Source organism: Coregonus lavaretus (genome assembly GCF_964263955.1).
Source record: "Coregonus lavaretus genome assembly, chromosome: 26".
NCBI classification, from domain to species: Eukaryota; Metazoa; Chordata; class Actinopteri; order Salmoniformes; family Salmonidae; genus Coregonus; species Coregonus lavaretus.
The window spans coordinates 28,099,773-28,121,686 of NC_140013.1; the positions used below are offsets into that span (position 1 = coordinate 28,099,773).

The 21,914-nt window shown below is 42.2% G+C and overlaps 1 protein-coding gene across 2 annotated transcripts; it reads right to left on the bottom strand.

The window, feature by feature from the left end:
- Positions 1–458: 458 nt before the first annotated feature.
- LOC311101869 (CMP-N-acetylneuraminate-beta-galactosamide-alpha-2,3-sialyltransferase 4-like) lies at positions 459–20,718 on the bottom strand. 2 transcript variants are annotated; one of them, XM_084143093.1, is made up of 11 exons: positions 20,294–20,718; positions 12,964–13,035; positions 11,762–11,834; positions 11,323–11,415; positions 10,253–10,350; positions 7,881–7,944; positions 7,263–7,358; positions 5,685–5,874; positions 5,206–5,343; positions 1,084–1,236; positions 459–916 (listed from the first exon to the last, which is right to left on the bottom strand). In XM_084143093.1, exons 2-11 carry the CDS (start codon positions 12,983–12,985, stop codon positions 827–829), a joined length of 1,017 nt encoding a protein of 338 aa, XP_083999219.1. In that variant the 5' UTR covers positions 12,986–13,035; positions 20,294–20,718; the 3' UTR covers positions 459–826. The 2 variants fall into 2 exon arrangements, with proteins under 2 accessions (XP_083999219.1, XP_083999220.1); XM_084143094.1 differs by lacking the exons at positions 11,323–11,415; positions 11,762–11,834; positions 12,964–13,035; positions 20,294–20,718 and adding an exon at positions 10,658–11,285.
- Positions 20,719–21,914: the final 1,196 nt, after the last annotated feature.

A 21,914-nucleotide genomic window follows, 5' to 3' on the forward strand; every position in this document is an offset into this window, starting at 1 on the left:
TGAGTGGTGGACCATTCTTGATACACATGGGAAACTGTGAAAAACCAAGCAGCGTTGCACAAACCGGTGTGCCTGGCACCTACTACCATACCCCGTTCAAAGGCACTTAAATCTTTGTCTTGCCCATTCACCCTCAATTGTCTCAAGGCTTAAAAATCCTTCTTTAACCTGTCTCCTCCCCTTCATCTACACTGAAGTGGATCTAACAAGTGGCATCAATAAGGGATCATAGCTTTATAATAATAATAAATAATCCATAGCTTTCACATGGATTCACATGGTCAGTCTGAGTCATGGAAAGAGCAGGTGTTCATAATGTTTTGTACACTCAGTGTACATCTCATAACAGACTAAAATATTCACAACTAAAAAAACATGAATCAATTATGAAAAATGTCTGACCATGGCACAGAAGAAATATCAGTCTTTGCTAAGAAATTGTAAACTGAACAGTGTGATATTTTCATTTAGATTTCATTTTAATAAAAATTAATTACACAATAAAATATCCAGTGATACCATTTAAAAGACAACGATCTAAAAAAATTAAGTTAATTAACATTTTTTCAAAACAGAAATGAATTAGTTATTGTCAATAGGAGTGAGGTGAATTAAGACTGGCTCAATGTGTGATTGTGATGTTTGGACTGTATGGACCGTATTGTCAGTCCATGAACGCCCGCTAACCTCTACCACCTAGGCATGTGTGTAGATCTGAAGAAAACATTTATAGGTATTAGCAGTGCAGTGAAAATTCCTTTCAGATTTTGATGACGTTTCTAGGAGATAAGGGATATGGTCTGTTTCTGGACCTTGTGTATGTGTGTCAGGAGTGAGGGTGTAAGTACAGGATAGCCCCCGAATCCTCTAGTTTTTTTAAGGTTTCTGCTTCGTGAGTAAGGTCATGGTAGGAATCCTGGAACAGAACGAAAGCAGAGTCTAAACATAACATCACTTATTTTGCCTAGATAAAATAGAAAACAACATACACAAGTGCACTTAAAAAGCTACTACCATGGAGTATAACACTTAAGCGTGTTCATCCCTGACATGGGAGTTGAGTAAAATCCCATGCACACTCACCTTCATGGATTTCATAGTGTCATATCCGTAGTAGTGTATAGGATGCTTCTGGCTTTTGGATGCTGGATATCCAAACCCAGCTACGTGGACCACGTCACAGTAGTTGAGTGCCACGAACACGGCTAGGATCCCTGTGGTGGGGTGTACTGGTTTCTGTAGGAGTGAGAACCAAAACCAATGACACCTATAGCATGGTAACAGACATGTATCATGTTTCAGACACCAGGGGGTAGCAGAGACCTGTAAAAACTCATGAGTCCCCTAGTCCTGCACTTTTAGTACATTAGTTGGGGTCACTGGTATGTTACAGAGCAGTGTGCCCTTTTCTTAATGTATACTGGGACAAAGTGAGATGGTATTAAGACTTTCTGGACTTTTTGTCTCCAGTACAATGCAAGGGGTGTCCCTGGTTTGATTCCACTCTTGCTGACTGTTAATGATTACTAATGTTCACAGGAGCAGCAGAGGGGAATTGTTTCCACAGAGCTGTGAGGGGGAATAAAATCCCCTTTTCCAAATGTTGCACTCTGTTTCACTTTCCAATAGCCTTTCCTTATCTGTCCTTTAGGGGAGAGTGGTGTAAGTTGAGCCAATTTATACATTCAGCATCACTCCCATCAAGGGAAATATAGTATTCTTTCTAACAAAGATATCTACATATATTTAATATGTTGTGTATCCCTGGAAATAATCAGAATTCATGTAAACGTTACAGTTTAGAAAAAAAATGGGACAGGGTAAGTTAAGCCACCTACACAGTTCTGTACTGAATGAAATATTACCACAATCTTTTAAAAACCATGTCTGTCTTTATTTCCCAAACAATATTCAACACGATCACAATCGCTTTTTGTCTTTTAATCATTTTAAGCATCTTTTAACACAGGCTTAACACCTAACAAACACTTTGTACTTTTTAAAACACTTTAAACATAGGCCAGACCCTGTTGTTACCTAATATCCCAGCAATAATGACTTGCATTACACCTGGGAAGAAAACACTTCAATTCGCTCAACTTGCTATTAGCTCAACCATTTGCTCAATTTACCCCAAGGCAAATATTGTGACTATATTAGCCCACACAGCTACAAGGACACACTTTCATGTTAGGTTTAGGACCTCATATTGAAGCGTATAGAGACCCCAACTCATGTATAGAACAATCTTAAAAGTATCTACTTTTAAGTGCATCGTGAAAATCTGTTTTTTTTTTACCTAACTTGCTTGCCACTTTTAGCATGTGGTTTCTTCCTTCACAGACCTCTTCCTAAATATTTGGTCAAATTATTAATTGTGTATTGTTTCCTAGAAACAAGGGTGGCTCAACTTACCCCTTTGGCTCAACTTACCCCGCTCTCCCCTAGCTGTTCCTTGTAATCATTACCCTTGCTTTACTCAACTACCCACCATTTCCAAGGAAGCTTCTTGTTAAGGCACATTATTCCACCCTACTGCTTTCCCAATTCCTTCCAAAATACCCCTTCTGAGGTGCTGGGACTGCAGTAGAAATCAGCCAAATAAAATTAAATTAAAACAACAATACATAAAACCAATTTTCAAGGTAAATGTCTGAGTGAGGCACTTTTTAAACGACATCAATATTGTGACACAGGAATAAAACTGCAATTCTGCTCCTCTTATCAGTACCATGCTTTCAATCTCTGTCCCCTGGCCGGGGCGAGACAGTTTCCTGCGTGGGAAAAGGTTGCGTCTGTCGGTCTGTCTGTCTATGTGTGAGCCTGGCCCGCAAGGCTTTACGAGCATGCTGTCTGTCTTGGACATCCATCCCCGGGCCCTAAGGAGAAAGAAACTGGACCAGACCAGCCAAGTTCTCAAACCCCTGCTTCTCCTCTCTTCATCACACCGTACGGGACATTCCTCCAAACCAGGTTCTTAATGCATTTAGCATAAGGGCCTTTTTTCCTCAGCCTGGCTGGGCTAAATCTGATGTTCTGTGTGCATTAGCCTCATGTGGTCGGTCACCGAGCGCTCCAACTTCTGTAGTGCCTCGCATAGTTTGGACGTGGGCCCATGTAGCCTTGGTGAGAGGGGGGAGGGGGTGAATATTGTCACTGCTGTTCGCCAGCCAGACCAGAGTGGTGGCAGTGGGATCTTTGTGGGACCTTTGTTTTGGAAGTGGGTGGGGGAGGCGTTGGGGACTGTCTGACTGGCAGGGGCATTAGTTAGCCCTCTAGCCCTCCTCAGCTCAGTAAGCCTCTGTATTGTAACCAGGGGGACTGCCTGCTGCTGCCTTCTCACAGGGCATATGGATGACTGCCAACATGGCACCCACGGGGAGGGGTGAGAGAGAGGCATGGGGGCTGTGGGGCTGCGGTCAGGCCCTCTCAGTCTCCCACTGGCAGCTGGCTGACGGGGCGCACCCAGAGAGAGGAGAAATGGGCCAGGGCCGAGTGCTCGGAGTGGTTCCTGTTCCTGTTCTCGCTCAGAGTAAACAACCTACCCCCTCCAGCCAGGAGCCAGCCAGCCAGGGTCGAACTCATCTGGCCTATAGGGCCACGCAGATGGAGGAGGAGGGCTACTGTTGGGCTGCCCCGCTTATCGCCTGCAGGACCCCTGCTTTACCACTGTTCCCTTGGCTCAATGTTGTGTTTCAGCAGTCCAAAGGGTGCACAGCCTCAGTCTCTGACTCAGGGGCTCGCTGGGGGAACAAACTAAACCTGGCTTTGTTCCATCTCAAAGACATCTCCACCATGCACTGAACAAGCTCTCTTGGCCAATGAAAACATAATTACACATTAGTTATATTTCAAATCAATGTATCATGTATTTCAAAACCCAGAATTCCTCAGCCAAACAGACAATTGTGATCCAATTTGTGAACAGAAAACAGCTCAATGGCTTACTATTAAAATGTAATCTGTCACAATATTCTATTCCACAATCATTTTTCTTGATTCCATTAGTTCTGTTGTTCCATTCTGCATATGTTCCACTGTTCTTTTGTGGAATTCCCTGCATTATCTGTTTTTCTTGCTCTTCCATTTCTGGGTAATCAGTAGAGCGTTTGGAACTGACCTTCTCCTTTACAAACTGCAGCTGGTAGAAATGTATACAGACAGCACATAATACTGGCCCCTGTTCAACAACCAATTATTTTTTAAGGATGTACTGAGAGGCCTAAAAAACATCAAGGACTTATCCTGTAATGAGTTTGATGAAATGTCAAGATTGTGCAGTTATGTGGTACACAACACCTCTCTTGACCTCCCAAGTTAAAAAGCCTGTTAGCTAAATAATTTACAGCCAAATTATATTAACTTTTAAGTGCTGTCGCTAATCAAATATTGCACCTTTTTGAGTACAGCAGTCTTATTCAAGATTTTTGATAGAACTATTAAAATGTAATCTGTCACAATATTCTATTCCACAATCATTTTTCTTGATTCCATTAGTTCTGTTGTTCCATTCACGCAGATGGAGGAGGAGGGCTACCTGCCTGTGCCATTAAACCCCTACAACTCATCCAGAATGACGCAGCCCGTCTGGTGTTCAACCTTCCCAAGTTCTCTCACGTCACCCCGCTCCTCCGCATACTCCACTGGCTTCCAGTTGAAGCTCGCATCTGTAACAAGACCATGGTGCTTGCCTACAGAGCTGTGAGGGGAACGGCACCTCCGTACCTTCAGGCTCTGATCAGTCCCTACACCCAAACGAGGGCATTGCGTTCATGCACCTCTGGCCTGCTGGCTCCCCTACCTCTGCGGAAGCATAGTTCCCGCTCAGCCCAGTCAAAACTGTTCGCTGCTCTGGCACCCCAATGGTAGAACAAGCTCCCTCACGACGCCAGGACAGCGGAGTCACTCACCACCTTCCGGAGACATTTGAAACCCCACCTCTTTAAGGAATACCTGGGATAGGATAAAGTAATCCTTCTACCCCCCCAAAAAAAAAAAAAAAAAAAAAAAAACAACATTGTAAAGTGGTTATCCCACTGGCTATAAGGTGAATGCACCTATTTGTAAGTCGCTCTGGATAAGAGTGTCTGCTAAATGACGTAAATGTAAATGTAAATGTAGCTGAAGTCCACTTCACATGGATTTTTTTTCTGCCCATATCCTGGTTCCCAAAGTGGCTAGGAGTAAACGGAGTTGGTCCCTTACCTGTTTGCTTTTTGGGTGAAGGGGGATTTGTAGCAGACTGCTGGCTGTCCTATGCAGGAAGTGAGGGTCCAGCACCCGGATGCGACTGGTCCTGCCTAGCCAGATCTGTGGAGGGGGCTTCCAGAAACCTTTCCTCACCTGACACACAGGGAGGAAAAGGTGTGTTGATTAGTGAGTGCACACACAGAGCCCGTGTCTACACAATTGAGGCCCTGTTTTAGTCTCGTTCTACTCAGGGCAACCTAATCGATGCGTAAATGAGGGGGTAATGACCCTGCTCCTAATCGTGCTAACAGCAACCGTAGCAGCCTGAGCTAAACCAGAGAGTGGGGGTGTTGGGGCTGCTGAGACTACAGTTTATTTTCAAGTAGGTTTGGCAAGGCTGCCATTGATAGTGTATATTTTGTCACTGCGCGGATGGATTGCAAGTACCAGGGAAGCAGCTAAAATGGAGGTGTGTGTGCGCACACATCCAGTACCCTCTTCTCGTCGTACAGGATCTCTTTGAGCCAGCGGAGGTCCTGCTGTTTGAAAGGCACTAGGACCATGAGGGTGCCGGGGTCGTTGTGCATGCTGGGGTTGTAGGAGGCCGACTCTGGGTAGAAGAGACGCATAGTGGTCTTGTTCCCCACGTCGTCCTCATAACCTCTGACGGGGGCATCATTCAGCCTGCACAGGGATACAGAGAAAGAGAAACCTTAGCCATTCACTTCTATAAAAATAGTCATTAAAACAGAGTTTAAAAAACAGCACACGGCTACTGTAGTGTAAATAGCAACATTCCAACCACAAATGGTTTTCTTAGTGAGGCTTCCTATTTATCCTCTTTCCCAATGACGTTACTTTTACCTTGCACTGTGTAAGTTTGTTGGATTGTGTGTACTACAGTACTACATTTGAATAAAAAAAGCAATTAAAAAAAACACGTAGGTTTGCCATGTAACAGTGCTACTCTGGACAAAAATAACATGGAGGTGTTGCTAAGTTAATTCTACCGTTGCCACCTTAACAGTCACAGTTCAAATTGCGTTGCGTGCCAGGGCATGTCAGTCACACCATGGCTGGTGAAATTGACTACAGTTCAAGTGACCTTCATTTTCTGTGTTAACATGATAAGTTTACAGCTGTTCTACCCTCCCTCTTATGTAACAGAATTCACTCCACTATTTCACCACCATGTATCAAAACAAGAACGGGGGTAGGAGAACGCTTGGTAGGAGAGCAGAGCACCAAATGTCAATGAACTCGATTTCCTCGGCCTGTGAGATTAGTTTATGAGAATGGGAGATGTGAGAGGTGAGCAGAACAGAGCAGAACAGAGCAGAGCGCATTGTGCCTGGAAATGACCTAACGGTGGATATGACTTAACCCTAACCCTCCATATGACCAGGCAAAATTGCCTGGGCTGTTAGTAAGAGGCTTATAAAAACCTCAAAATACATGTGTTCATTCCAAGGCTATAAATTAGATTTGGAGAGGGCGCTGGGATGTTTTTCTGCAGGGCAGACCAAATCCCCCTTTTAAGAGACTGAGTTAACCCAACAGTTGACTGATTACAAAGAAAAAGGCATTTAAGCAAGGTCACCAGTCTGAGCTGGCCATTATGGTACAGCCCATTGACTGCATTATGCTTTCACGGGCAAAAATAATTAGACTATCCCTCTTTTGAGGACAATGCATGATAGAAAATATGTTTTTTACTGGATTACGGGAATTGCTATGGAAAAGGGCATTGGGGGACTGGCTAAATGCTATTGCAGCTACATACTGTACTCTGAGCCATCTTTAGATATCTAATTATATGGCTCGACTGTACTGTCCGCAATATAATGCACTCTATGTACTGATATTGATTAGGAATACCACTAATTGTACAGGAACATCATTGGGTCAATAAGGAAATAGTCCATCATCAAACATAGTGCATCAGATAGATCTGAGAAATGAAAACAGAAGTGGTGAGTTGTAGCAACAGTTCAACAGAAGAGGAGGGAGGATGGACTTAATGAAGATTGTGTGGTAGAAAACAGGATGGAACCATTAGGCTTTATACTTACCGGATCACCACATCGTACTCGTTGATGACGCCCCCCAAGGAGCTGTTTTTAATGGCAAACCCATTTCCTATGACTGCACACGTTCTGCAGTCTAGACTGAGGACATAAAACAAAATAAATGAAGTTCAGTATAATTCACTGCTTCCTATTATTACAATCCATTTACTTTAGTGTTGCTTTTTTCATCCTTTTAAAGTTCAAGGCCACTTTCAGAGGGATGACTAACTGCACACTACAGTTGAACCACTGGACATTCTCCAACACTGCCATTGTAATAGCGACTGGTCACACTGCTTGGTTTGACATTTGGCATTCTTGCTTGAAATGAAGTTAATGAAGTAAGGCAGATTCCTTGTGGCACATTTGTCCACCCATTATACACACACACACACCACAGGGACGATTTGAGTCATTATGTTAGCACAGCATTTACACTACAATACATTTAGGAGAGTACCCTTAAAAAAATACCCTTGTGTATATTGCTCTCAGACACATATCAGCTATCGGTGGTTCTTTGTGATTGTAACAATTATTGTAAGAAATAGAGTGGTTCATACGACACACCAGAGGTTAACAACCTTGCCAATATGGCTAAGAAACACTCATCACATTTACCTATCAATGCTGGCTGGCATTTTGTAATTGGCAATAATGGCTAAAACCTTCAGCAGCAGCAACTCTGGAAAAGAGAGAGGTATTTAAAAAAAAGGTGAGATCACTTGGTCTGACTGTAGATGCTGATCACAGTTTGTCTTCACATAGAGAAGTCCATATCGAGAGGCCGTATGACCCAATACTGTTTCCAACTAACTAATCATAAACTCAACGCACGTCACACACGTTTTCTGGAAAGGGAGCATAAACCTAGAGGACATTGACTCCATAGTGCTTCTTACATCAATCAAATGTATTTTATAAAGCCCTTTTTACATCAGCAGTTGTCACAGAGTGCTATACAGATATCCAGCCTAAAACCCCAAAGAGCAAGCATTACTTTATAGCAGTATATCCAAACAGCTGCTCATTCAAAAAGGAACTAGACCAATAACAGGAAGGGACTCAAGAGTCAACTCTTGGTAAGCTAAAATACTGTAGAGCTTGGCTGAGAATGAAAGGTTTATTTTTATTAAATTTTTGTATACTTTTTATTTAGTTTTGTCATTTTTCCGAGGGGGGGTTACACAACTGCCTGCTACCAGTTATCTTCTCTGATTGATTGAGAGATTAAAGGGGCTATCATTGTTAGGTAACATAATAGATGGAAAGCACTGAATATTTAAATTCATGCACTTCAAAATAAATTTTGCAACATTGCCCCAGAAGCATTTACCTGCAGGGCACTCCGACATCATATGAAGGAATGGGAGTAGTTGGGAGTTGGGGCCAATTTCATCATAAAACGTTTCCTTGGTGTTAAATACATTCTGTGAACAAACTTAAAATGTATATGTTTTTGGTTCGGATTACGGGATGCCAAGGTCATATTTTTCCATATTCTGTTCCAGTTAAAGAGTGGTTCAGATTTAATTAGATCTGTGGACCATCGTTTTTTAATGGCTAGCTCAGAATGAGCTTTTCAAACGTTGTTTATATATTATAGAGATCAGTCCTTTAGGAAGCCCGGATCAATTATTTATAAATCCCATCATTAGATGTTTTGGTAGTTGGGTTTACTAAGGGACTACATAGGTCAGCTATTCTGGCCTAAGTTGTAAATATAGAAAAAGGAGTTGCCTGGTAATGTGTATATCTTTCAAGTTCAAAGTTCTCAAACCATTACTGTCCATGATATCAGCAAGGGTATGGATCCCACATGTGGACCATTGGGGGGGATGCAAAAGGCTGCCCTCCAGATCGCAAAGTATTATTGTGAAATATTGGAGTATGGGCATGCCATTTGGATTCCCAGTTACATTGTTTTTAAATTTTGTGCCAAATAGAAATTGTGTGAGCAATAATAGGACCAAAGCGTAGTTTACATTGTTTAAGAGATATATCAGTGAAGACCACCTCTTCCAGGGCCATAGGAGACACCATATTTCTCTCTCTCTACTCAGCTAGGGGGGTAGAAGAATCATGTCTAAACCAATTTAAGATGAGCGAAATGCTAAAGTCTGGAAATACAATTTAAAGTTTGGTACAAATAGTCCTCCTCCGTCTTTCCCTCTTTGTAAATGTATTCATTTTATCCGGGATTGTTTATATTGCCATATACATTTTGGAACCTCACTATGAATTTTATCCAAATAGCCAGAAGCATTGAACTACAGAAACTCAGCCGTGGCAATATATTCATTTTGACAATAGATATTCTCCTGGTTAAAGCAACTGGGATATAATTCCACCTACTGAGGTCAGATTGAATAGATCAGTGGTTTTGAGAGAAATTGGTGTTATTTCCTTCGATTGACGAATTGCGTGGGCCAGAGGTTCCATGGATAATAAGAATAGCAGAGGTGAAATTGGATCGCCTCGTCTGCTACTTCTAGTGATTCTGAACAGAGCAGAGCAGATATTGCCTGTTATAACTATGGCTGAGGGATTGGCATATAGTATTTTAATAGTATTAATGAAATTGGAGCCAATTCCTATATGTTCCAAGACAGACCAGAGATATGACCATTCTAGTCTATCAAAAGCTTTTTCTGCATTGAGAGATAATAAAGGCCAAGGAGCTGTTGTTTTGATGAAGCATCTAAGATATGTAATAGTCGACGGCAGTTATCCAAGGATAAACGCTTTTTAACAAACCGCTTTGGTCCGTGTGGATCAATTTGGGTAAGTAACTCTTGAGACGATAACATTTTGGAAAAAAAGTTTAATATCTGTGTTTATCAAAGATAGAACACAATGGCATCCTTACTTTTTTTAATAAAAGCAAAATTAGAATTAAATGTAATTTCATAAACATGTTCCATTAAAGGCCTTGTGCTTTGTGGGAAAGAGACGAAAACAAAGCAATTACACAATGAAATGAGAGAACATACCACTGCCTTTAATACCGTAGGGTAACGCTAGAGTGGACTGATGCTGTCGCCAGAAGAAATCCTCCAGTTTGAAGAAGAGCTGTGTTTGTCTGCTAATGCTGTATTAAAAACAGGGGAGAAAATATTTCACATTACAACCCAGAAATACAAGGATATACTGTACAGTTCCTACTAAATATTCTATACTGCCAATGGCATGGAGATATACATTATACACTGTTGACCTGGCAGTTTTAGTTTCAGTCATTAAACTGAAATGACCTTAATGGCCGTAATTCCTTCTCATTGTTCAGTGTAATCAACCCCCATGTCTTTTAGGCAGAGAGTGACATTGTTATTGCCTAGGAGGCCTCCCAGTGTCTCTGATAATTAAGCATCTGATTTGCATGTGGAAAATGACCTGACCTTCTCATCACTGCCACGCACATGAATCACAATCAGTTGGCAAAAAGTATTGACCTTGAGAAAATGGAGCGTTGTTAATCTCTATATTTTACAAGTCCTGTCTGAGCTGAGCTGGGGAGGCCAACTGAACTGTATGGTCTAGTGGTCAGAGAAACAAATTGCTGACCCCAAAGTTGATGGACCAGGAGGACACAGATGGGGCATATCACTGTTGTACCCTTGAGCAGGGCACACAAACAGAACAGCTCCAGTACATACCCAGTTGAATAAACTGATAATAGCACAGAGTAAAAATGAATGGAGGACCATTCAAGTATCCTGGACAAAGGTCCAGAGGAATACATTTGTCCATTGTCCTCCTGAAAAACATGTAATTGTGTGAATCGAAAGCTCCTTTAAAAACAGACTTGCTCTTAGGGGTCTGTTTTCAATGATGATCCATCAACAGTTTCAACTTGAACGATTGTTACAGAAAATGTAGTTTAATGAGTCTCTGGGTAGAAAATTATTTCCTTTTGTTGTTCTTACTTACCCAAAAAATCTGAATTTTACTGGTGACTGGGTGAAAACAGCCCCCAAATCACCAAAGAAGCTGGCACCTCGCATTCCAGTAAAAGCATTGGCATCAACCCCACCCTCCTTGTTTCAGACACTCCATTACTCACTTAAAATTGAGGCTCTCCCACTTCTTCTGCTTTAGCCAGCCGCCGCACAGTGACTTGCTCGGAGTTGGAGGAGACTTGCTGGTGCCGCCATAGCTGAAAGACAAGCACACGAATCACCACAGTTGGAACAGAAACTGCATACTTTTTAAAACACTCACCATGCCCAGTGACTTTAATTTAGAAAATACAAAAATGCCAAGTGTGGGTATCTATTTAAGGCCTAAATTGACTGCCTCTTAAAGCTGTGGGTAGATCAGATGCTAGACTAGGTGAATGGAGTGGGTTGTCAACATGTTGTGATTTAGCAGCAGCCTTATTTCAAGGTTTCTCTTTCCTTCAGCAAAGCATAGATGAGTATCTGTGTGATTGCTCTACCTGCCACTACACAGAGAGGGAGCTTCCAGGCAGTAGACCAGGGCTGAGGGCCGAGCAGCCTTACCTCTGGAGGAAGACGTGGGAGCAGTAGTAGGAGATGAAGAACAGAACAACAGCGATCAGTCTATAGCACCATGCTGGAGAGGGAGAGAGAGAACAACCACATGCAATAGATTAGAAACCAACATCATGCTTTTCTTGTATAGCCTGTGGTCAAATCCTAGTCTATGACATTGCAAATTGCTGCTAATTATGGCATGAGATTGCATGAGATCCAATCTGCAGGCAGGCAGGACTGCAGGCAGATTTTCACTTCCTACAGTACAGTATCACTAACTTAACTGGAGTGGAAAGGAGGAGTGCTATTAATTGAGCCGTAAAGAAAAAACCAACAGCAGCCCCTAGAACTTTCAGTTCCCATATCAAACAACTCTGCCGAACAAAAGTCCCCTCTACCTCCACACTAGCAACATGTCAATGACCACAACCATTCTCTAGTCTGGTAAATAAACACTCCCCAGCCCAGATAGTGCCCTACATATATAGGAGATTGGGAGGGATGGAGGGCAGTCCTCCAGCTCAAAGACCTACTTCCCACACGTTTGTTCCAGGAATACAAATGGCTGCTTATACGGTAAAGGCAAACATATAGTGCCAAACTAAACCCAGTCTCCATCAAGCTGAATCTGCTTTCTGGGACTCCCATTAACTGAGCCAGAGAAACCTTGAAATGGCTTTTCATTTTCAGCACAGCAGCTATAGTCAAACTGAAATGAGCTGATGTAAATGGCAAAAGCAAGCACCCGGCTCTGAAGGCAAGGCCGGTGTTTTCTGTCAAATAAGAGAAAATGAGAAGATCAAGGCAGCGCCAAGATGTGTGTTTCTGTATGATCATCATAACACATCCAGGAACATCTGGATTATACATGACATGCTTGGAATGTGTCTTATAGTATGTACAACGGCTGAATTAATAATGTATAGGACAAAGCACAGTATGTGAGAGCTATAACACAAGGATGTTATTGTGTAACACTACATCCACCAAAAGCTTGAGTGAATTGAAAGAATGAAACTGTACCAGGCTAGAGTTGTACAAATACTGTAAACCTTAGATAAAAAGAAAAGTAAAGAAAATAAAACAGAAGAAAACTAATTTAATGTACAACTGCCACTAATGAAGAGACAGGGGTTAAATGTCTGATAAAAGTATTTTATGTACAGGTCTATTAACCACCCACTGTAAAGAAGCAGCGGGGAGCTTACTTTTAGCAGTCTTTAGGGACATCTTCACATGCTCCGTCGCCCTCTCATCTCGGTACTGCGCATGATGTTACCCTGAGGGGGAAGGAGGAGGAAGAACAACATATTAGCACCTCTAACATCTGGCTCAATTGGACAGGAGTGGCGCGAGCCAATTAAAAGAACCAAGCGCCTTAAACGGCACCATAAATGACATCTTTCTCCTCCCGGATGATAAATGAGAAGCTGGGAGTGAGATGAAACACCAAGGCAACACATAGACTCTGGATCCCTGACTGATGGTAATCATTGCAGTGTTTCTCTGGCTCTGTGCTCATTGTGAAAAAAGTGGAATGTGGAATGTGTCCAGTGACCATCCACCAGACAGCATGGCAGAGAGGCATAAATAGATAGAGAGAGACAGAGAGAGAGGCATAGAGAGAGGCAGAGAGAGAGAGCGAGAGAGAGAGGCATAGAGAGAGAGGCATAGAGAGAGAGAGGCAGACAGAGAGAGGCATAGAGAGAGAGAGGCATAGACAGAGAGAGGCATAGAGAGAGGCATAGACAGAGAGAGAGGCATAGACAGAGAGGCAGGCATAGAGAGAGGCATAGACAGAGAGAGGCATAGACAGAGAGAGGCATAGACAGAGAGTGAGAGAGAGAGAGAGAGAGAGAGAGAGAGGCATAGAGAAAGAGAGAGAGAGGCATAGAGAAAGAGAGAGAGGCATAGAGAAAGAGAGAGAGGCATAGAGAAAGAGAGAGAGAGAGAGAGAGAGAGAGAGAGAGAGAGAGAGGCATAGAGAGCGAGACAGAGAGAGAGCGAGACAGAGAGAGAGCGAGACAGAGAGTGAGGGAGACAGAAATACACTAAGGAAACAATACAGAAATACACTACGGAAAAGGAAGGAACAGCATGTCAGAAATCTGCTGTAATTGAAGAATCCATAGACTAACAACTTCTGGGAAAATTGGAAAACACTAAACAAACAACACGAAGAGCTATCTATCCAAAACTGAGATGTATGGGTAAACCACTTCTCCAATCTTTTTGGCCCTATAACAAAGAACAAACAGCAAAAAAATATACATGATCAAATGCAAATCTTAGAATCAACTATTAAAGACTACCAGAACCCACTGGATTCTCCAATTACATTGAATGAACTACAGGACAAAATACAAACCCTCCAACCCAAAAAGGCCTGTGGTGTTGATGGTATCCTCAATGAAATGATAAAATATACAGACCACAAATTCCAATTGGCTATCATTAAACTCTTTAACATCATCCTTAGCTCTGGCATCTTCCCCAATATTTGGAACCAAGGACTGATCACCCCAATCCACAAAAGTGGAGACAAATTTGACCCCAATAACTACTGTGGGTGTTACTATCGTCGGATACAGAGGACCAAGGCGCAGCGTTGAAGGCGAACATACTTTTATTATTTAGAATGAACACACGAACAAAAACAACAAACGATAACGTGACGTCCTCGGTTCTAACACAAACCTATACTGGAACAAGATCCCACATAAAACAATGCCAAACGGCTACCTAAGTATGGCTCCCAATCAGAGACAACGAGCTACAGCCCTCTCCGATTGGGAGCCACCCTGGCCAACATAGAAATACAAAACTAGAACATACAAAGAAAACTCACACCCTGGCTCAACATACAAGCGTCCCCAGAGCCAGGGCGTGACAGTACCCCCCCCCAAAGGCGCGGACTCCGACCGCGCCAACCAAACACCACAGGGGAGGGACCGGGTGGGCACTCCGCCTTGGCGGCGGATCCGGCTCCGGGCATGATCCCAACTCCCTCTCTAACTCCCCAAAGTACCCCTGGTCCGGTCTGGCCCTGCTGGCCGGAGCTGGACTGAACACTGGTGGAGCGGATTGCTCTAGCTCCTGCGTGGAGCAGCTGACCGGTGCCTGGAACAGGCACGGGCTGTGCCGGACTGACGACGCACACCACTGGCTTGGTGTGGGGAGCAGGAACGGGCCGGACCGGGCTGACGAAGCGCACCACTGGCTTGGTGCGGGGAGCAGGAACGGGCCGGACCGGGCTGACGAAGCGCACCACTGACTTGGTGCGGGGAGCAGGAACGGGCCGGACCGGGCTGACGACGCGCACCACTGGCTTGGTGCGGGGAGCAGGTAGGGGCCGGACCGGGCTGACGAAGCGCACCACTGACTTGGTGCGGGGAGCAGGAACGGGCCGGACCGGGCTGAAGTTGCCTTGATGACAACTTTGCACACACTTGGCATTCTCTCAACCAGCTTCACCTGGAATGCTTATCCAACAGTCTTGAAGGAGTTCCCACATATACTGAGCATTTGTTGGCTGCTTTTCCTTATCTCTGCGGTCCGACTCATCCCAAACCATCTCAACTGGGTTGAGGTTGGGGGATTGTGGAGGCCAGGTCATCTGATGCAGCACTCCATCACTCTCCTTCTTGGTCAAATAGCCCTTACACAGCCTGGAGGTGTGTTGGGTCATTGTGCTGTTGAAAAACAAATGATAGTCCCACTAAGCCCAAACCAGATGGGATGGCGTATCACTACAGAATGCTGTAGTAGCCATGCTGGTTAAGTGTGCCTTGAATTCTAAATAAATCACAGACAGTGTCACCAGCAAAGCACCCCCACACCATAACACCTCCTCCTCCATGCTTTACGGTGGGAAATACATATGCGGAGATCATCCGTTCACCCACACCGCATCTCACAAAGCCACGGCGGTTGGAACCAAAAATCTCAAATTTGGACTCCAGACCAAAGGACAAATTTCCACCGGTCTAATGTCCATTGCTTGTTGTTCTTGGCCCAAGCAAGCCTCTTCTTATTATTGGTGTCCTTTAGTAGGGGTTTCTTTGCAGCAATTCGACCATGAAGGCCTGATTCACATAGTCTCCTCTGATCAGTTGATGTTGTGATGTGTCTGTTACTTGAACTCTGTGAAGCATTTATTTGGGCTGTAATTTCTGAGGCTGGTAACTCTAATGAACTTATCCTCTGCAGCAGAGGTAACTCCGGGTCTTCCATTCCTGTGGCGGTCCTCATGAGAGCAAATTTCATCATAACACTTGATGGTTTTTGCGACTGTACTTGAAGAAACTTTCAAAGTTCTTGAAATGTTCCGTATTGACTGACCTTCATGTCTTAAAGTAACGATGGACTGTTGTTTCTCTTTGCTTATTTTAGCTGTTCTTGACATAATATGGACTTGATCTTTTACCAAATAGGGCTATCTTCTGTATACCCCCCCCCCCCCCCCACCTTGTAAAAACACAATTGATTGGCTCAAACGCATTAAGAAGTAAATAAATTCCACAAATTCACAAACTAACTAGTCTACTGTACAGAGCAACCCTGCATCCCTAGGCTAAGTATCAGTCTGGTCTGACACTGGTGTTGAACAGTATAGTGCTTAGCCTACTTTTTCTGTGTTATTAGAATGTTATAACAAACCTTCCTCCAAACTGCTGCACCAACCCTCTTGAAATTCTTTAAAAGTAGCCTATGTTTTCAACAACGTTATCTTTACAGTAAAATATCATTTGGGCTACATTTCTAAAGTAAATCTAGTCTGCACAAACATGATGCACCGATGTTATGACAAACCACATGCGTTAACCATTTCCGATATTGGTTTGTTGGTTCCAAAATCAAGAACCAAGCCTCAAATTGAATTATACAGAGCAATGTTATGCATACCTATAAATAGTTCAAAACTTGGATATCTTATCATAATGGCTGTAGAAAGAGGAAACCTAATCTAGATAAGGAGACAGGCCTATGCCTATTATGATATAACACATTAGTCAATGCTTCCACTGTTGCCAAGAACCCCTTGTGATTGCCAGTCTATTGAGACAATTGGCATGGCTACTTGTATTGTATTCCTTTCTTTGATAACAGCCATCCTACACCAAATGAGTAGTATGTTGAATGAAGTATGCAGCGTTCAGTGGCATAGCCAAACATTTTTTGGTGGGTGGGCTTGTAGAAATTTGGGTGGGCCCCCCAAAAATATATAAGCATTTTTTATTTGTGAACGCAGCTAACTTCCTGCAATTTTACACATTTTGCCATGGGGCAAAGAGAAAAATGTGCAGTTCATGCTATTCTACACATTTTGCCATGAATGAGGCTGAGAGAAATTGTTGCATTTTTAAAGCTAAAATATGTGTGTTGACTGTGATAAAGGCACTGGGTTATGAGCTATCTTGTTTGCTAAATGAACAAATTAAATAGGCAGTGGCATGGTGCATATAGCCATAGAAGCACAGTGACATACAGTATGCCTCAATGCAGTCATTTTCCCGGTTAATTGGGGGTGTGACTTTCAGTTAGCTATTTTTGGCAACCCATTCCGTGAGAGTGAATGTCATTCCAGTTAATCTGTTCTGTTATATTTAACTCTTCGGAGTCTGGAGCTTTTTTGGCCGTTTTTGGGTACCTTCAATTTTGCCCTGATATACTACATAAAGAAATGTTTACCAGACCAATGTTGGGTATCTTTTTTTTCAGCACAACCTCACCTATATGATCTGTTAGTAAGTTTTTCACTTTGACATACTATTTCAACACACTGGACCCAAACACACACAGAAAACACAAAGTCCGTTTAGAAAAAAGATGTTTTTTTTATTGTAAAACCCTCAAACATGGTGAACCAAGCATTTAAAAAGCTTCAAATTGAACCACAAGGTGCAAATATGAACATATAAAAGTATTTTGGTGATATATACAAGCAATAAATAACTATTTACAATATAAAGTAGGTATAACCACTGGCGTTTTTCTTCTATTCTAACCCTAAACCTTTTTGTGCCACTCCTCAAAACAGTTTCTGTCCAAAATGAAAAAAAAAGCTTCAAATTGAACCACAAAGTGCAAATATGAACATATAAAAGTATTCTTGAGATATATACAAGCAATACACAACTATTTACAAAAAAAGTAGGTATAGCCACTGGCCTTTACCCTATTTGTGCCACTCTTCAAAACAGTTCCTGTCCACAATGACACAGAGAGCCACATCACAGGCCTTGCACTTCCATGGTGTGACAAACCTCTTCTTGTCAACTTGTTTACAGCGTTGACAAACCCTGCGGCCTGCTGTGGCTTTGTCTTTGGCCTCTGCAACATTGGCAATGGCCACAGGAACATGGCTGGTGCTTTTTTGAAGTGGAACCCCTGTCTGGGTCACTCCGCACAGCTGGGCCACAAGTTCAACGTGAAGTGTGCGCCTCATATTGCTTCACAAAAACGATACTGCTGACAATAAAACTCTTGAAATACTAACAATTGAAATACTAACTCGTGAAAAACTCTCCAAAACTACTCATGAACTGAACTAATTCCTCTCGTTCGTTCTTTCGCAATGGCTAGTTGTCATGGGAATGAATGTTTATATACTCGTGTGCATCCTGAAGAACCGGGTTAGCACAAGCACACGTTTTTTTCCGTTCCTTTTTATCACAAAAGACGACAAAGTTATTATAATAAATGCAAAGCGCTCATAAAAGAGCGCATATTTTGACGCACTTTTTTCATGGAATTGAAATTATCATAACTTTGGTTTTAGTTGGTGTATTTACATGAAACAAACACTCAAAACGTAGCCTCGGGTCTCCATTTCTGCATGAAATCGACGGCAGCCCTCTGCATCACTTGGTTTGGATGCTGCGCGGTCCTAAAGCCGGCCCGCGATTTGAACGCGCCGAAGCGTTCGCCGACTCGGAAGAGTTAATCAAATCTTACTAACCTTGTGCACTGCTTGCTATGAATTCTATCTAATATGTGTTTGCATGTTTAGGTAAAAAGACTAATATCCCGTTTGGAACACTGACAAGTAAAGTAAACATTTTGTTGCTCAATCTGATTGGGCCACCCAGGCCCACCCATGCCTACGCCCCTGGCATGGACTCGTTTCTGAGTCAACTCCCCAATGCAACCTTTGAACATTGACTTAGGCCGTGTTTAAACAGGCAGCCCAATTCTGATCTTTTTTATTCACTAATTGAGCAAAAGATCAGAATTGGGCTGCCTGTGTAAACGCAGCCATAGTGTACTGTTCAGAGGACTGATGTGATGTGAGCTTGTTTAATCCAGCTGTGAGGATCAGAATGGCAGATAGCCAGACGGGCAGAGGGCAACTCTTCCAATAAAGACATCCCACCGGCACTTAAGAAAACAACACAATGCCCTCAGGTTGCTGGATGTCTCTCAATGTTCATCTGAGAAAACAAAATCTATTCAAGTTAACATTGGTCATCTCATCATACACTAACTATGCTCTTCTTTTTATAACGAGTCATACCTTTCAATACTAGGACCAGTGGGCTGACCTACAAGAAACTGAACATGCACTGTGTATTTCTGTATAAGACTATAGGCATATAAATTGATCAGTGTTTTTTTATAACGCTTAGGCCTAATCCAAGAATGCTGGGGACACTAAAGTCATTAATAGAACAAAAGACTGTCAGCACCCTTACAATTAAAGTAAGTAAAAATATAGCCTAACAGTTTATTGCATTTTCTTTGTTGTGTGGAGCTTCACCAGTTTGCTATATTCTTTCACAATCAAAACATAATGATTTAGCTGAATATAACACAATGGACATTGCATGTTGCTCTACATGCATGACAGTTTGCAGACAGTCATAACTGCCAAGGCCAAACTCATTGCTCTCCATTTCAGGGGCCAGATTTTATTTCAGCAGGGGGCAACTCACGACATGTCCCTGCTGACAGACAGACAGCATGTGGGGAATCAAATTCAGAATAGAAGCTCTCAAGAATCTGTTAACACACTGCTTAGTGAGATTACAGGGAGGTGAAAATGAAAGGATAACATCTTCCACCATCCCTGACTGCATTTTCAATGTTACAACTTCCACAACCATTCTGCAAACTTTCCTAGAACAATTGTATATCCATCAAACTGCCTTGTTGCTCTTGTTTTTCACTTCACATTTTTGGAAAGTACTTCTAACTAAATATTGTTTTGTTCATCATTTATAAAAAATCATGACCAAGTTGAGTGTGCCCTGTTTCTGCCTCAATTGATGTGCTGTAATTTGGCAACAGCATAACATTGACAAAGTGGTTATTAGCTACAAAGTATCAATCCTATGCTAAACAAACCCATTTGCAAACAGTTAATTAATGTTTTCAGAAACTTTTAAAGAAATTATAACATTTTAGTTGCCTCTATGCGATTGCTGGGCCTGCAACTGCTATTTCCTGAATGATTAAAATTAGCCAGCTAGCTCACAGTATTTGGAAGCTGTGGTTGCTAGAAAAAAAGATTGAAAAAGCAAATGTGAATTCACTTACCAGCAATGTAGTTAACAAATTTGGCAATCCGAAGCACAAGCAGAATAGCATAGGCATGTAAACTAACGTTCGCAATGTTAAACTCTATCTTTGAGATGCAAGAAATAGGCGTTTTAATGCGCCGAGTGGGAGGCGCCGTGGTATCCCTTTCATTGATTAGGCCTACACGATTTGAAAACATAGACACATACCACATTTAAGAAGCAAATTAATAATTTGTTGGCTATAATCTAACGGGTTGCTAACTCCGTAGGCAGAGTTAACGGTCCATTGGAATGTAGTCAGTTCAACGCCTACCCTTTTTCAAAATATGTATTTTTGACGCATGCGCAGCGTATGCAGTTCTTGAGATATTGACCGTCAGAAAATGAATAATCAATTGATTGATTGAATGCTGATATGTATGCTGTCTGTATTTAAAGAAGTTATGAAGTAAGTACAACTAAATGTTTTGAACTACAAACAGTTTCACACATTCTCAAGTCATCATATTTTATAATAACCTATTTAATATTTATTCAACAAAAAAAAAATATATATATTAGTGTGAATAGAAAATGGCTGTGGCCAATACTATTACTGGCAACACCCACAGTTGACAGCATAGGATTTGTTTTGTCTGTTAGAACTAGTGGGCTGCTTTTGCGTCCTTGAGCCTGAGTGAGTAGGCTGATTCCCAAAGGGAAAAAATACCCTGTACTTTGTCATTTGTGGATGAGACCCAAGAGCAGGTGGAGCTCTTGAACAATATGCCAACATAGTTGAGTGAAGTGAGACAATTGTAGAGCTAGGTCACGTTGGTATAGCCTGCTGTGTGCACACAGGATTTTTATTTGAAAGGGGAAAATAGATACTCAAGAGGAATATCTCTTTCATATGTAAATGTTACCTCAACTTCAGAATAATTAAAATAAATACAAATATTTTACCTTTATTAAACTAGGCAAGTCAGTTAAGAACAAAATCTTATTTACAATGACGGCCTACCAAAAGGCAAAAGGCCTCCTGCGGGGACGGGGGCTGGGATTAAAAATAAAAATATAGGACAAAACACACATCAGGACAAGAGACCTAAGACAGACAACAACACAGCGTGATAGCAACACCACATGACAACAACATGGTAGCAGCACAACATGGCAGCAGCACAACATGATAGCAGCACAAAACATGGTACAAACAATATTGGGCACTGACAACAGCACAAAGGCAAGAAGGTAGAGACAACAATACATCACGCGAAGCATCCACAACTGTCAGTAAGAGTGTCCATGATTGAGTCTTTGAATGAAGAGATGGAGATAAAACTGTTAATGTATCCATACCTTCTCGCATTGTATCAAGTTGTAAAGTTATTATACTGTAGATGTCTAATGTAACTAAATGGATCCACCCCTGTCCTAAATTTACTGGACATTGAAATTCTTATTCCTGACATTAGATTACAAACTTTGAAAGCCAATAACAAAATGGTGAGCAAATGTTTGCTTATTCTTTGACCAAGGGCAGCACCAGAGCCCTGTAAAAAACAGACAGGAGAACTGCTTGGTTGTAACTGCGTGGGAGTAGTCCGTTTTCCATTTCAGTTTTCACATCTCATTTGAAGTGCCAGTAATCTACA

Coding starts and splice junctions, on each gene's coding strand:
- LOC311101869 (XM_084143093.1), bottom strand. CDS start 12,985: ATGTCCCTAAAGACTGCTAAAA. Junction 5,344..5,684: donor TCCTGTACGACGAGAAGAGG/GTACTGGATGTG, acceptor CCTGTGTGTCAG/GTGAGGAAAGGTTTCTGGAA. Junction 1,237..5,205: donor TTCACCCAAAAAGCAAACAG/GTAAGGGACCAA, acceptor TCACTCCTACAG/AAACCAGTACACCCCACCAC.